General features: G+C 41.8%; 1 protein-coding gene and 1 pseudogene across 1 annotated transcript; both read right to left on the reverse strand.

Annotated features, from left to right (window-relative positions):
* Positions 1-2,460: 2,460 nt before the first annotated feature.
* On the reverse strand, positions 2,461-3,119 carry LOC145501685 (uncharacterized; annotated as a pseudogene).
* Positions 3,120-8,519: 5,400 nt separating this feature from the next.
* LOC145501687 (uncharacterized) lies at positions 8,520-11,906 on the reverse strand. The gene is made up of 3 exons (XM_081481103.1): positions 11,664-11,906; positions 10,020-11,539; positions 8,520-9,861 (listed from the first exon to the last, which is right to left on the reverse strand). Exons 1-3 carry the CDS (start codon positions 11,904-11,906, stop codon positions 8,520-8,522), a joined length of 3,105 nt encoding a protein of 1,034 aa, XP_081337229.1.
* Between the last annotated feature and the right edge of the window lie 33 nt (positions 11,907-11,939).

The raw sequence follows: 11,939 nt of genomic DNA on the forward strand, positions 1-11,939 counted from the left end.
AGGTCTCCTGATGAAAGACTCGAGACTCCTCATTCCCTCATCACTTCGTTTGGACATGTTGGATGAAATACACTCGGGCCACCAAGGAATCCGCAAATGTCACAAAAGAGCCCGTGAGTCAGTTTGGTGGCATAGTCTCAGCAAACAGATTGAAGACATGGTCACAACGTGCCCGACCTGTTGCAAACACCGAAAGAACCATGCAGAGCCTATGATACCAACTCCTCTGCCAGAGAGACCATGGCAAAAGGTAGCCACCGACCTGTTTGACCACAATGGCAAGACGTACATCATTGTTGTGGACTATAATTCGAGATTCTTCGAAATAGCTCCCCTTAAGAGTACAACAACTGAGAACGCTATCAACCTCTTAAAGTCGTTCTTCCATTGCCATGGCATCCCAGAAATAGTTGTCTCCGACAATAGACCTCAATTTGCAGCCGCCACTTTTTCAAAATTCGCTGAAGAATGGGGCTTCACACACCTCACAAGTAGCCCTCACTACCCGCAGAATAAAGGTGAAGTGGAAAGACCTGTCAAAACCACCAAAAACTTGATCATCAAGTCAGAAGATCCATACTTGGCACTACTTACTTACAGATCCACCCCACTGGAGAATGGTTACACCCTAGCAGAGCTACTAGGCACCTTAAGATACCAGGACGGGAAGAGCTAGGACGGCTACCGGAAGTAAATTTACTTAACAGGGCATGCGCACGAGAACTCTCCACTAATCTCTCTGCCGTCCTCATGTTGTCGAGGACGTCATTTCGCCCGACTAGCCGTCGCATCGAAAACGTGAGTATTTTGTGCTTGTTTTGCCCCGATAAATGTTCTTATCGACTTTATTTTTAGTTATATTGATAGGAATGTTTGTAAGGTTCGCATTTTTGGTGATTGTAGTGTGGAATACCAGGCTGACATGCGAAAATGTGAATAAAAATATTCCTCGTCTGTTCGTTTGTGTTTCAGTCACTGTTGAGTCGCTGTCACGAGTGTGCAAGCTCAATACAAACTGTATGCATTGAGAATACATCAGTGTAAGTACAGTTGATAAAATGTAAGAATGATTGCCATGGAGCGTCTATCGAACAAATAGAATACACATTTTCAAACTGATGTTTAGTTGTTGTTTTTTTATACTACCCGGAACTTGATGCAAAGTTTGTTTTATTTTCATAATGCTTGTTACAATTACAGATGGAAATTGAAATGTTCACCAAAAGTCAGGATTCTTCAGCAACAGAATTCTCAAACGCTCCAGTGGTAAAAAGCCATCTGAAGCAGGTCGATCAGATTGTTCGTTTAATTTTTTGATACGGAAATTCAGGTTTCTCTATTAAAATATTGACAGATGTTTGCTTCGCTTATAAAGAAAAATAAATTCAGCATTGCTGTTCACTATCATTTAAGCTTAATAGGATAAGATTTCTACCATCTTTTTTTGTAGTCTAAAGGATGTTTGAATTATTGACGTCGCTGTCCTTTGCAAAAATGCACATCTTTAGCATTTTGTTTTTGGCGACACGACGGGACCCGCGAAAGTTTCCCGCGTCCACTGCCGTTCCCATCCTGGCCTTCCCGTCCTCGTCTCTTAAGGTCCCTACTGATGGGAAGAAAGCTGTGCTCAACAATCCCACTGGCACCTGAGAAACTAATTCCCAAGCTGCCTAACTTCAAACAGCTGCGAAAGGCTGAGAGAGCTTACAAACAGCAACAAGCTGAAAATTACAATATGCACCATTGAGCATCAGTACTTCCTACCAGACAAGAGCTCCCCAGCAGTGGTGATTCAGAAATCCCCTCAGCCCAGGTCATATGTCGTTAAAGCAGAGCAATCCCTTCTACGCAGGAATAGACGACATCTTGTCCCAAACTCGAAGGAGGTGCTAGAGGAAACTGTGACTCCCTCTCCAACCAGAAATGACCACAGGAACAAGGATACAGGAACCCCACAAGATGTCAACACTCCCTGTAGTGTTGTTGACACTTGTTCAGGTAGAACTGTTGTTCCACCTACCCAACTCGATTTGTGAACTTGGTCTCATAGTGTAACCATTTAGAGTGACCGATCCATTTTGTTTCTTTTATTTGTTTAACCGGACAGTGACTATTGATTTTCTTTAAGAGATAGGGTTTTTATTGATTTGTAAGATTTCCCATTTTAAGTCTCAGAACTTCGCCTTGTAGTGTTAACAATGTTTTTGTCTAGAAGGGGGGATGTGCGGTTATTGATTAACACATCACGTGTTAAGGGATCATATTTACCATAAATGCATACGCACGTGTTTTGTACAATCACTTAGAGTCTGGATCAGTCAATAAACAGAATAAAAACCTTACAGACACCATTAGCCTTTTTGCAGAAAAGAGGAGATGGATGTGATGACATCAACATGATTGTCGTGATGATACAAATAGATTTGTTATTCTCAATGAGGTCCTTCATACACAATGGCATTGAAGTGATCAGAGGATAGGATTACGATTTGGTAGTCTTCAATGACTTGTTGGAACATCACTACTTTAAACAGCCCACAGAGACCTTCTGGAATGCCATTCTTCTGATGTAACTCCTTGGCCAAGATGCTTTGCCATTGACGTCCCTGACGAATAGAGTTTCAGTCAGGATGTTTTTCTTGGCAAGCCATGTCTGTTACCAAAGTGTGGGCAAGGCACAGAAATCCTTATTTGGGACATGAATGACCCACTGCTTAGTATCCAGAAACTTTACAACTTGAATCCATAAGGTTTCCTCTTACGAGAGGCGACTCCACCATGCGGCATGCCCACGTGAACCAGATGAACCTGTATTCCATCTTCAAGGTTGACATTTTCATTTGATTGTAACACACGCTGCACTTCTCCCATGATCCTATCAGCATTTAACTCATGACGAGGCACGAATGGTAAAGAAAGGGGTATTCTAATGACCGGCTTTGGAGGACAAATGGAACGAGATCATTGTCCTTCATGCCCTTTGTCATTTCGTCCACCATAGAATCAAAAACCGCGCCCAGTTGATCCATAAGGGGGGCTCCACCCATCTGCGGTTCCGGTGAGAGGTGATAATCTGTGGCTGAAGTGATAAATTTTCGTAGTTTCACGAAGAGTGTAGTTTGTCAGATGTCCACATATTCCCTCCAGCACCCACACGGTGACAATTTATTGACAGTGGTTGATTACATGCGTCATCATGGGAATTGTCGTTCTGAATTAGTTGTACCTGTTTATCCTGAAAGAGGGGACATGGTTCTTATTCAAGGCAAATACAATGGAGACATTTGGCATGGTCACATCCAAAGTGTAGATTTTGTCAACTTAACGGTGGATGTCTTCTTTTTCATTTCAAGTATGACACTACATCATTACAACGCATATGTGAGGGAAAGTCATAGCAGGAGAGCAAGGAATGTCGTGGCTTGGGAACCAATCATTGGAATTGCTGAAGGCCACTGGAGAAGTGCTTCAACATGGGTGAAGGCAAACTGATCATGAGAAAGATTTAATAGTGAAGATACTTAAAGTAATCGAGCTCGGTAAGAAATGTATCAACAATTAAGCAATCAGCAGTAGTTGTAGTCGATCCTGTTTGTCTTATTGGCCACATGTTAATGAGGCTATAAACTTGCATTTTATTGAAGAGCATACTAAAGTACCTTTTTTTAGGTTTTTAGAAGGTCTTTGTATCTCGTATCTAATTTGCATCTCAAACCTTTTCACTAATAGGAGCGTTTTGTCCAAAACCTGGGAAATGTGGAAAATTAATTCAAATGTCTAATTATTTACATATACTGTGTATCACAGGTAATGTTTTGTAATTCCCAACTTGTGAATAAAGGGGGTTGTTTCAGGGTTTTCGTTGTGTTTTCTTTGTGAATTTCCCAGATTGGGAAAATGATACCAAACCCTTACGTGGGACAGGAATATCCCATTTTTTTCCTTGTCATGGGAATGTCTCGTCCCAGTATTTTTCCAGACATGGGAATTAAATGTCCCAATATTTTCCCTGACATGGATTTTTCACATCCCAAAAATTCCCCAAGATGGGATTTGTGTCCCAAACATTATCTGGCATGGGGTTTTAATGTCCCAAAAATTTCCCTCATGTGGGGTTTGATTGTCCCACCAATTTCACTAAAATGGGTATTAAGCATCCCATTTATTTCCCTGACATGTGGTTTTATTGTCCCTGTAATTTCCCTAGCATGTTTTTTTGTCCCAAAATTTTCCCTGTTTGTCCCCACAATTTTCACTGACTTGGGTATTACTGTCCCATTAATTTTCCTGAGATATGGTTTTAATATCCCAGTAATTTCCCTGGTGATGGGTTTTAACATTCCAGTAATTTCTCTAATATGGGTTTTATTTAATCTCACTTATTTCCCTGAAATGGGTTCTGACTGTCCTAGCCATTTTCCCGTAATGTCTTTATTGTAATATAATGCACCAAAAGTAGTACTGAGTTAGATAAATATTTACAAACAATCATAATGATTAAACTGTTTATTACAGTCCCTGTACAATTACAATAAACTGGCACTTTCGATAACCATAAGTTTCTTGTGCTTTAAATGGTATTATTGTATTCTAAGGGGACACACCATGAAGATAATGTCGCTCCTATATATATCTAATTGTCGCAAATTGACACAAAATGGTCAAAAATGACCATATTTTACATCTAGTTCAAATCAAGTAGCCAGAAACAGCAACAACAAAACAGACTGAAGCACCACTATACACTGTACTTCTGAAGTTCACAAATGTCTAAAACCCCAATATACTCCTAAGCTCTGTGGGTTTCAAATTAGTTAAGTTCCTTTACTGTACAAACACATTTTACATATAGTGCAAATCAAATAGCTTGAAACAGCAACACAACAGACTGATCATGAAGCAACACTACATACTGCACTTCTGAAGTTCACAAAATGTCTAAAAGGCAATTTCTCTAAGTACAGTTATATCCTCGTGTACGTTTTTCACCACTTCGTTGACCTTGCAGTAATCATTTCGCACTAGCTTCCTGGCCAATACACTCATAAGCTCTGTGGGTTTCAAATTAGTTAAGTTTTGCTGTACAGAAAACTTTTTCTTAAGGATGTCAACAATATCATGTCTGTTTAAAATACAACCAAAGACACCCTTTACAATTGCTTGATTGACTGCCAGGGGCCAAGCTGACATGCCTTCACTCACAACAACTGAGGGAACTTGAGAGCAAGGTGGTGATTCACTTATACAGGAGTCATCATTGTCATCGATATCCTCATCGACAGGTTCTGCATCACCACCCTCAGAGGGAGGAGAACTTTCTCTTTCTGATCCAGATGCAGATGAACTTCCACTTGCAGACAATTTTCCACTGGACAACTGCAAAACAAAACATAGTTTATCAAATCTCTATTGACAAAAAAACAATCAAATATTGTTTTCCCCTCTAACTTTTGTAACTGACATTCTTTTTAATCCCAAAACTTAAACGGTGAAATGGAGGAAGAGCAGAGGTTGGAGTTCCCAGTTGCTTATTTAAGTTGGTATGCAGGTAACCACAGACCTATTATATTTATAACCAAAGTATAACATAAGAGAATTAGAGATACCTACGTGTTTGACTTTATGCTTCTTCCTACTTTTTTCCTCCTTCGGTTCATGATCAGTTTCACTCTGAAAATGTTTCAAATGGAAAAAAAATAATGTAAGAAGTATGTTTAGCCTCAATTGAGATAAATATTTCATAACAATAATGAAAACACAAAACAATCACAAAGCTGTTCAAAAGTAGCATTAACGAGAAGTTTCCAAGGGACACACATTAATATCTTCACATGTGAAAATAACATGTTATCTTCACACGTGAAAAGATCACCGCTGCTATGGTTACATGATAAATCGCGCCTTTGCAATGATTTGGTATTTCATTGGTGTTTATAGAATAAACGGAATATTACATGGCCGCTTGGAGATACGAAATTTCTTTTCGAGTGTTGAAAAATATTTTTCGACACTCAAAGAGAAATTTCGTATCTCCGCGTGGTTGTGTAATATCCTCTATATCTGTATAAGTCTGTAGAAGCAGTTTAATAATTCACCATTTTCAGACATACCATTACTGAAGGTGAGAGAAAGAGGTACACCTGTAGATTCATTGAAATACTGTAAGTTACTTTCTTATTTATAATCATTAAAACAGAAACCAACATATTATTGCACAACTTACTTGGACAAATAGAGTTGTCTCATCTCTGGCGACATAGATGACATATCTGCCATGGTTGGCTTGTAAGTGTTGGTATTTTAAAATCACTATTGCATTATTTCCCAAACTGAACCCAGCATTGGGAAAAAGTAACCCAAACTTTTACCGTTCCTTTCCCAATAGTGGAAAATCTTGTCCCAATATTTTCAATAATTGGAAAATTTCCCAACATATCCCCAGTGTGGGAATTGCAAAAAGTTTCCTGTGTTACCAAAGCGCGGGCACGGCATAGCAAATCCTTATTTTGGATACAATGACGCACTGTTTAGTATCCAGAAACTTGGACAACTTGAATCCATAATATTTTCTCTTACGAGAGGTAACTCCACCATGCGGCATGCCTATGTGAACCAAATGAGCCGGTATTCCATCTTCAAGGTTGACATTTTCATTTGGTTGTAACACATGCTGCACTTCTCCCACGATCCTATCAGCATTTAACTCATGACGAGACATGAATGGTAATGAACGGGGGTATTCTAATGACCGGCTTTGGAGGACAAACGGAACAAGATCATTTCGTCTACCATAGAATCAAAAACCTCATCCAGTTGATCCATAAGGGGGGCTCCGCCCATCTGCGGTTCCAGTGAGAGGTGATAATGTGTGGCTGAAGTGTTAAATTTTCGTACTTTTCTTGTAATCATTTCACGAAGAGTGTAGTGTTTGTCAGATGTCCATATATTCCCTCCAGCACCCACTTGTTCTATGGACATTAAACAGTCCACTTCTTCATTCTGATGAAAAAAAAAGCAAACTAAGCATAAGAGAAAAAATGTAAGACTAGAAACTGAAACATCAATCAGGCACACGACTTACAGGAATAAACTAGGAATGGGAACGATATTATGACTCACAGAGTCATCTATTAGTAACCAGACTTGCAGGAATAATGAGCTGTTCAACCTAGGAATGAAACTGAGGTCTCAGTACTTACAGAGTCATCTAGCAGTGACGTAACTTACAGAAATAAAGTGCTGTTCAACTTAGAAATGTAATAGGGTTTCAATGTTATTTGTTATAAATGAAGGAATGACTTGACTTTGTCTTTCAACAGATAATCGTAATCTCAAGTATCAAATGCTGAATTCATCTGCTCTTCTTCCCACTGTTCCATTGCTTCTATAAGTACATTATCCGTGATATCTTCTTCAGCTTCAAACCCTTTGTTCAGTGAGGTTTTAGGAGATACAGTCAGTTCATGTTGTTAACTACTCCGGATGGCAAAAGTTTTATTGCTTACACACACACTGATAATGAATGAAATCTCGAGCTAAACCTACAAGTTTTTATGCTTATGTAAATAATAGAAAGTTCCAGGAGCGTCTCTGCATATATTTGCGCTTGCGGGACAATGCATGCTAATTATCAAACACTCTACATTATGACTATGCCTGAAAGGTGATAGAATGAATCGAACTATACAAGCTGATTATGTAACATCTCCCCTCTAATCGAAAATGGCTTAAGGCCTTAAATGAAATGCTGAAACTAATTAAATTGTCTCTATAAGTCTTTTAGGTCTTGTAATCACACGTCTTGGTCGTTCACTGCTAGTGCTCTCGTCACGCTTTACGCTCTCGGCAGGTATCGGAACAGTCTCTTGAGATGGACGAATGAAGCGACGATTTCTCACTAACTGGTCTCCATTAGTAGTTTCGACACTGTAGATCTCGGTTGAGATGCTACTGGCGTTTTGGTAACGGTTGCTGGGGTCCATTTCCTACACTGGGGGTGAACTTGTACGTACACTCTGATTCTGTGGCAGTGAAGGTAGATCCCTTGCAGTCTTGTTGTAGTGCTCGCACATTTTGTCCTTGTCTTTCACCATTTGCTCTCGGACAACCTGACAATGGGGATTCTGGATAGGGGATCTGGTTGGAAGTAATGCTCTGTACCTTCGTCCATTCAATAGCTCCGCAGGTGATGGTATGCTGGTAGTAAGGGGTGTGGCTCTGTAGATCAACATAGCTAAGTTTGGATCATGTCCTGCGGCTGCACACTTTCTCATGCACTGCTTGACCGTCTGCACCATATGTTCAATGAAACCATTACTCTGCAGGTAACGAGGGCTGGACGTGATGTGGTCGAATCGGTACTGGTTTGCAAAGGCTGCAAATTCCTTTGACGAGAATGGGGGGCCATTGTCTGTCATAACAGTTTGAGGTACTCCATATTCGCTAAACACCTGCTTCAGAATCTTGGTGGTAACGCTTGCGGTAGTGCTGCGTACTTTTCTGACCACAGGAAACCTACTTTAATAGTCCGCTATCAGGAGATAACTGGTAGACTGAAACTCGAAGAAATCAATTCCTAACTTCTTCCAAGGTCCTTGAGGAACTTCATGGGGCAACAGTGTTTCACGTTGTTGGCTCCTCGAGAACGTCTGGCACACTTCACAGCTCTGGGTTGTCTGTAGTAAGTCTGAGGTTATTCCTGGCCAGAATACTGCTTCTCGGGCTCTCAGCTGCATCTTCTCAAAACCAAAATGACCTTCGTGAATGGTTTGGAGGACTCCGCTATGCAGTTTCTCAGGAACTATGAGTCTATGGCCTTTGAACAACAGACCATTCTCTGCGCTGATCTCTTCTCTGTACGTCCAGTAGTCTACAAGAAGTGGGTGGCAATCTTTCTTTAATTCAGGCCAACCATTTATTACCACTTGCATCAGTAAGCCGGAAATAGTGTCTTCTGCAGTTGCGCGTCTGAAAACTCCAATTCTCGTGGAATCGGCGGGGATTTCGTCTGTGAGCATGTGAACTGGGATGAGTTCTTCGTCGTCTTCTCCTTCTTTAGGTGTTGGCTGAGGAGACACTCTGGATAGTGCATCAGCTACGACATTATCCATTCCTTTCAGGTATTCAATGCTCACATCATACTGGGATAGTCTCAGCAATAGCCTCTGAAGGCGTGGTGAGTTAGACACTATGGATTTCTTCCACACGCTGACCAATGGCTTGTGATCTGTTTGCACCGTCGCTGTGTATCCATACACATAATGATGAAATCTTTCAAGGGCAAAGACGACACTGAGCAGCTCTCGTTCAATGTTTGAGTAACCTTCTGTCTCGGTGAGGGTTCTTGATGCGTAGCTCACAGGCTTACCATCTTGGAGTAGAACTGCTCCTAAGCCTTTCTTGGATGCGTCTGACTGAATAGTGCTAGCTTTGGACTGATCAAAGTATGCCAACACTGGTGCACTGGTAATCTCCTTCTTAATAGCCTCAAATGCTGCTTGCTGCGAGCTCTCCCAGGTAAAGAGGGTGTCCTTACAGAGTGCTCTAAGCGGTGCTGTTAAATCTGCCAGTGCTGGACTGAACTGGTTTAGGTAGTTCATCAGTCCTAGAAAGCTTTGCAGATCTTGAAGGTTCTCTGGTGGTTTCATTCCTGTGATGGCTTGCACTTTTTTAGGGTCCATCTTGTACCCGGCTGGGGTAAGATTTCCTCCAAAGAATGCACAATCTTGAGACTTGAACACAAATTTGTTTGCATTGACGGTGAGATTGTTAGCTCTCGCTGTTTCTAGCAGGGTGATGACTGCAGCGTCATGGGTAGTTTCTTCGTTGCCATGGCAAAGGATATCGTCAACGATTCCAGCACTATTGGGGACACTTCTCAGCACTCTGTCGATTCTTTCCTGAAAATCATCTCCTGCTACCTTTAACCCAAAGGGTAGGCGCAGCCATCGGTACTTCCCTCAGGGTGTATTGAAGGTTGTCAGGAACTGCTCTCTTTGTCAAGAGGGACGTGCCAATACCCCGACTTTGTGTCAAGCAAGCTGAAGTACTTGGAATGTGCTAGCTCCGGTAGGATGTCATCAACTGTTCTGCTGTACCACTGATTCCTCTTTATCGCTTGGTTGAGATCTTTTGGGTCAAGACATAGCCGTAAGGAACCATCTGGTTTCTTAACTGGGACAATCGAGTTAATCCACTCAGTGTGCTCCTTTACTTCTTTAATGACTCCAAGCTGTGTTAATCTCTTCAATTCTGCTTTGTAGGGCGGTTTCAGGCTAACTGCAACTTGGCGCGGTGGGTGTTGAACGGGTTTGTAGCCTTCTTTTAATTGGATACGATAAGGTCCACCTGGCAAAGTTCCTATGCCTTGAAACACAGCATATTCCTGCAGTAAATAATCCTTAGTTGTAGGCAACAAGTGTGTCTTTCCAGTAATAGTGATCTTCTCTTGAGAATGCTTTTGGATCACTGGTACCACTGGATCAGTGCATTTCTGAACTCTTGGAATTGCTGGACCATTAGTGGTTTTCGCCGGCTCTTCTATGAGTGTCTTGATAGACCTATCTGTCTTAGCCTGGACAGCAGGTTTCTGGATCTCAGGGAAACTGACGTATTCCATGACTAACGCTTGCTTCCTGCCTAGGATCATATGACCTTTGCTGTCTGCAACTTCGCACAAAACTCTGAATGTCTTGTTACCATGATAAAGGTACACAATACAGGATCCAAGGTTTTCCACTGGACTGTCATTATAGCCTTTGAGATTCACGGTTGGTTTGCCCAACTTCAAGTCGTCTCTGAAGAGTGCTTTAGCCTTGTACAAGGGCAGAGTGTTGCAACTTGCTCCGGTATCAACCTCACAATGAATCTGGAAGATTTGTGATGAAGATTCCTGGCTAATCCATAACGGGTGGATGTGAGGTTCTGATTTTGGATGATTGAGACTTTCCACTGTTACTGTCTTGAGGTGATGAATAGGCGCGTTGAAGTAAACTGGCTCGTATTCATGCAGTACACAGTCCACACACTCGGGAGCTGTTGCAGACTGGACTTGTAACTCATTGACACGTGCATCTTTACTCTTTGATCTGCACACGGAACCGTAATGCCCTTCCTTCCCACACTTGAAGCACTTTGCCTTCTTTGCGGGACACTCACTTTTGGGATGTGACAGTTTTGCTCCACAGTTGAAACAACTTTCTCTTTTGGACTTTACTTGTTTCTGATCCTTGGAACCTGTCCTATGGGGCTGATCGTTGGAACCGGGTCTTTGGGGCTGCTGTCTGTTCCACTTGGCTCCTGTCTGCCTGTTTCCTTGGAGTTTATGAACTTCCATTTGTAGTGGATCACCTTTGAATTCCGGTCGCATGTAACCAACCTGGTGTGCTGTGGCATCCTGATTCTGAGCGATTTCTATTGCCTGTTCCAGCGTCAATGCTGAGCCTTTTTCAATGCACTTATAATAGGCCTCTTTGGAGCGTAGCCCAATTACTATTGCATCCCGAAGTAGTCGATCGTGGGCTTCTGGAGGATATTCACACTGGTCGCACAGAATAGTGGCTTTGTCAATGTGCTCTGCAAGGCTAAGATCACCTTGCTCCGGGTGGAGGAAATTTGATGCAGCTGCGAGTGCGTTGGATTTCGGCTTTGTCCACTCCACGCACTTTTAACAACACGCTTGGATCTCCCTTCTGTTCCGTGGTGAGATTCAGTGACTTTATGTGCGTTCTTCCAGTTTTTCCTGCCCAAATGAGAACATAATTTGCTTTCACGGCTTTGCTCTTCAAAGCTAACGGACCATTCAAAAGGAGTTCACATTCCTCAACCCAATCTAAGCACTTTTGGTAACATTCGGGGCCCGGCATGAAGTTTCCTTTCGGCGCTGGTAAATGCTCCAATTCAGCCATTGTGGATTGAGAGAATTTATCTTTCCGAAAAGC

The sequence above is a fragment of the Orbicella franksi genome, chromosome 10 (genome assembly GCF_964199315.1).
Source record: "Orbicella franksi chromosome 10, jaOrbFran1.1, whole genome shotgun sequence".
Classification (NCBI taxonomy): Eukaryota; Metazoa; Cnidaria; class Anthozoa; order Scleractinia; family Merulinidae; genus Orbicella; species Orbicella franksi.

Bases quoted from the DNA above. Each gene is read 5' to 3' on its own strand.
- LOC145501687 (XM_081481103.1), bottom strand. From the start codon at position 11,906: ATGGCTGAATTGGAGCATTTACCAGCGCCGAAAGGAAACTTCATGCCG. The intron at 11,540-11,663 runs GTGCGTGGAGTG...CTGTGCGACCAG, and splicing joins ATCCAAGCGTGTTGTTAAAA to TGTGAATATCCTCCAGAAGC. The intron at 9,862-10,019 runs GTATTGGCACGT...TGTCCCCAATAG, and splicing joins TTGCTTGACACAAAGTCGGG to TGCTGGAATCGTTGACGATA.